The 2,696-nt window shown below is 37.0% G+C and overlaps 1 protein-coding gene across 2 annotated transcripts in view; it reads right to left on the reverse strand.

Moving 5' to 3' along the window:
• The window catches only part of LOC107630886 (calcium-binding mitochondrial carrier protein SCaMC-1), a 3,577-nt gene extending 2,201 nt beyond the window's left edge, over positions 1-1,376 (reverse strand). The window contains exons 1-2 of one of the 2 annotated variants that reach the window (XM_021119251.1): positions 1,075-1,376; positions 307-532 (exon numbers count right to left, since the gene is read on the reverse strand). In XM_021119251.1, the coding sequence (XP_020974910.1) occupies positions 307-412 (106 nt within the window). In that variant the 5' untranslated portion in view covers positions 413-532; positions 1,075-1,376. Of the gene's footprint in view, positions 1-306; positions 906-1,074 lie in introns of both variants that reach the window. The other variant, XM_016334162.2, reaches the window with a different exon arrangement.

Consider the following 2,696-nt stretch of genomic DNA (forward strand, 5'->3'; position numbering starts at 1 on the left):
CCCAAAAACAAAAAACAAAATAAAGAAAAACTCCTTGTCAGTTGTCACAATCGCATAATCCACCTATCCAATTACAGCAACTCTAAACTTCCAGTACTAAACAAGCTTTCAAAGACAGTGCAGAGTTTAATTTAGTGTCATGAAAATGTCAACTTGCATTGGCCCAGACCCAGAAAAGGAAAACGGTAACCAACAGTAGGCAACAACAAGAACACACTTAATTACATCACTAGCAAAAGTACTAATAAGGAGAGAGCATAAGAAACTTAAGTAAGAAAATCAAAATGAGAGGCTAAGAATAAGTACCAGCCTTAACAAGTGCATCCCAGAGCTCTTCAGGGAGAATGCAGCCATTGTGCTCAACATCAATGGCCTGGAAAATTCGATAAAGCTCCAACTCCTTGTCATCCATGTAACGCCTGAAATCATGGTAATCGATCCTTCCATCCTTATCAGCATCGCAAACCTTGAAGAGGTCCTTGGCGTACTTGTACTCCGGCGGTATCTGAAGTGCCGACAAACCCGCCTCAATCTGCGCATAATCCAAGTAACCATTGTTAGCGCCATCGAAGAAATTGAAGAGGCTCCGAATCCGAAGATCCCTCTCTTCCTTCGTCTCGCGCAGTGCCAGAAGCACGTGATCCATTGATACCGGACCCTGTTTCTTTGCCGGGTTGGAACCGCCGTGAGCCGCCGTGGATTTCGCCTTCGGAAAACCCACGTGCTCCATGTCTATGGCTTGTCCTGCCCCAGACATGACCTTTTTTCTGATTTTCTTTTTTCGGGTTGAATTTTTCAAGACCGATGGGAGACCCAATTGAGCATTTGAGTTTGGAAGTGGAGAAAGATTCCAACTTTGGGTTCAGATCTGAAGTAGAACTTTGTTGGGTTTGATGGGTCAAAATCTGGTAGTCGTAAAAGACCAACCGAAAGAGAAATAAGGGATTTGAATTGAATAGAAAGGTCAAACGATATAAAGAATAAAAAATAATTAAAAAAGAAGAAGAAGCTAATAGTGAAGAAGAAGAAGAAGAAGAAGAAGAAGGAGGAGGAGGAGGAGAAAACGGAAGGTACCTGATGAATGAAATTGAAGCTGAATTTGGCGATGACGGTTTCAAGTTATGCATCGAAGACTAATATCGTCGTCGTCATCAATTTTTTATTATGTACGTGGTGGTTTGTGTGTGTGAAATAAGGAGAATGCGTTATGCGTTGGTAACTAAGGAATTAATATTTTGAAATGAAATCAGAATAATTAAAAAGGAAGTGTGGCGTTTAGGAGTGAGTTGTCCGATAAGGAAATAAAGCCAAGTTGAATTTGTGAAATAAATAATTGTAATATGATATATGATATATCATATATGGGTCTTTGATAATGGGGTTGGGGGTTGATGATGGAGCTAGCTAGAGAGAATGAGAGGGGGATATTGTTGGATATTCCTCTCCAACTATCTGGACTACTATTTTCTCCCAAATCTTTTTCAACTTTTAGCTATTACTTTTTTTTAACTACAATTCCCTTTCTTATCTTTTCTTTAATTATTATTTTTTTTGGTAAGTTTGAACCATTGATCTCTGAATCTCCAAAAATAGGATGCAACCCGACTTCTAAATTAGTAGCATTCGAATCAAACTACATAATTGTTTTGTAATCATCGTATTTCAAACTTTTGAATAGTTCCTTCAAGTCAAAGAAGTTGATAAGGTCCAAATCCATCTTTGGAAACCTCTCAACTAACTCATCCCGGTAACTCAACTCTCCTTGTTTGTTTGTCACAAAATTTTTTCATGGTCAAACACAGAAACAACAAATTTTTCCATCTGCTAAGTAGAAACACAATCATCATTTGAATATACTGAGACAACAGTTAACTAAAGAATTAGGAACATGTTTGTCTTTTTTTTATTATGACATAAATAATACTAAAAGTGATACTAGTTTTTGGGATTTTTTTCGTTTATAAAATAAAATAATTAATTACTTTTTTAGAAAAAAAAATTTTTAATTTTATTTTTAAGGATACGATTATTTTTTTGGGGATTAGAGCAAGTTCGCCGCACTCCGGTTGAGTTCAGAAATAAAAGTAGGTCTATTAAAGAGAAAGATCAGGTAGCTACAATTTCTCTGTTTACTTTCTTTCTCACTATTAACATTGTCGCTACGATGTCAGGAAATCCATTATTATCCATTCATTACGATGGTGAAATAGTGGATGATGAAGAAGGTTCAATTGTCTTTAGATTGGGTCAACCGATAATTATCTATATGACAGCGGAAGTCAACAGTTTAACAGTTTTGAAGAATGTAATATTGCATTCCGTTGAATAGCAGAAATCTAAAAGGGTGAAAAAAATTTACTACAAATATCCGACCGAGTTAGATGACAATTTGTTTTATAAAAGGTATATTATAGTTGTGTTGTCTTTGTCTCTGTTACTACTATATTTATCAAACCATCGTTGTGAGCGATATTTCTATTGTTTTGAATTAGGTACCGGTTGCACGACGACGAGGACGTACGGCTTATAAGGTCGTGGCACAACCGATGGACCAATATTCATCTGTTGGAATTATACGTGTTTCTTGTTGACTTTGGTGGCCGAGGATCATCTGCAGATACTGTCGATGATAGTCCGACGGGTGGAGTTGTAAGACGAACTATCAGAAGGACGATGGTGGATCTAAATATGCCACT

Source organism: Arachis ipaensis, chromosome B03, assembly GCF_000816755.2.
Source record: "Arachis ipaensis cultivar K30076 chromosome B03, Araip1.1, whole genome shotgun sequence".
Classification (NCBI taxonomy): domain Eukaryota; kingdom Viridiplantae; phylum Streptophyta; class Magnoliopsida; order Fabales; family Fabaceae; genus Arachis; species Arachis ipaensis.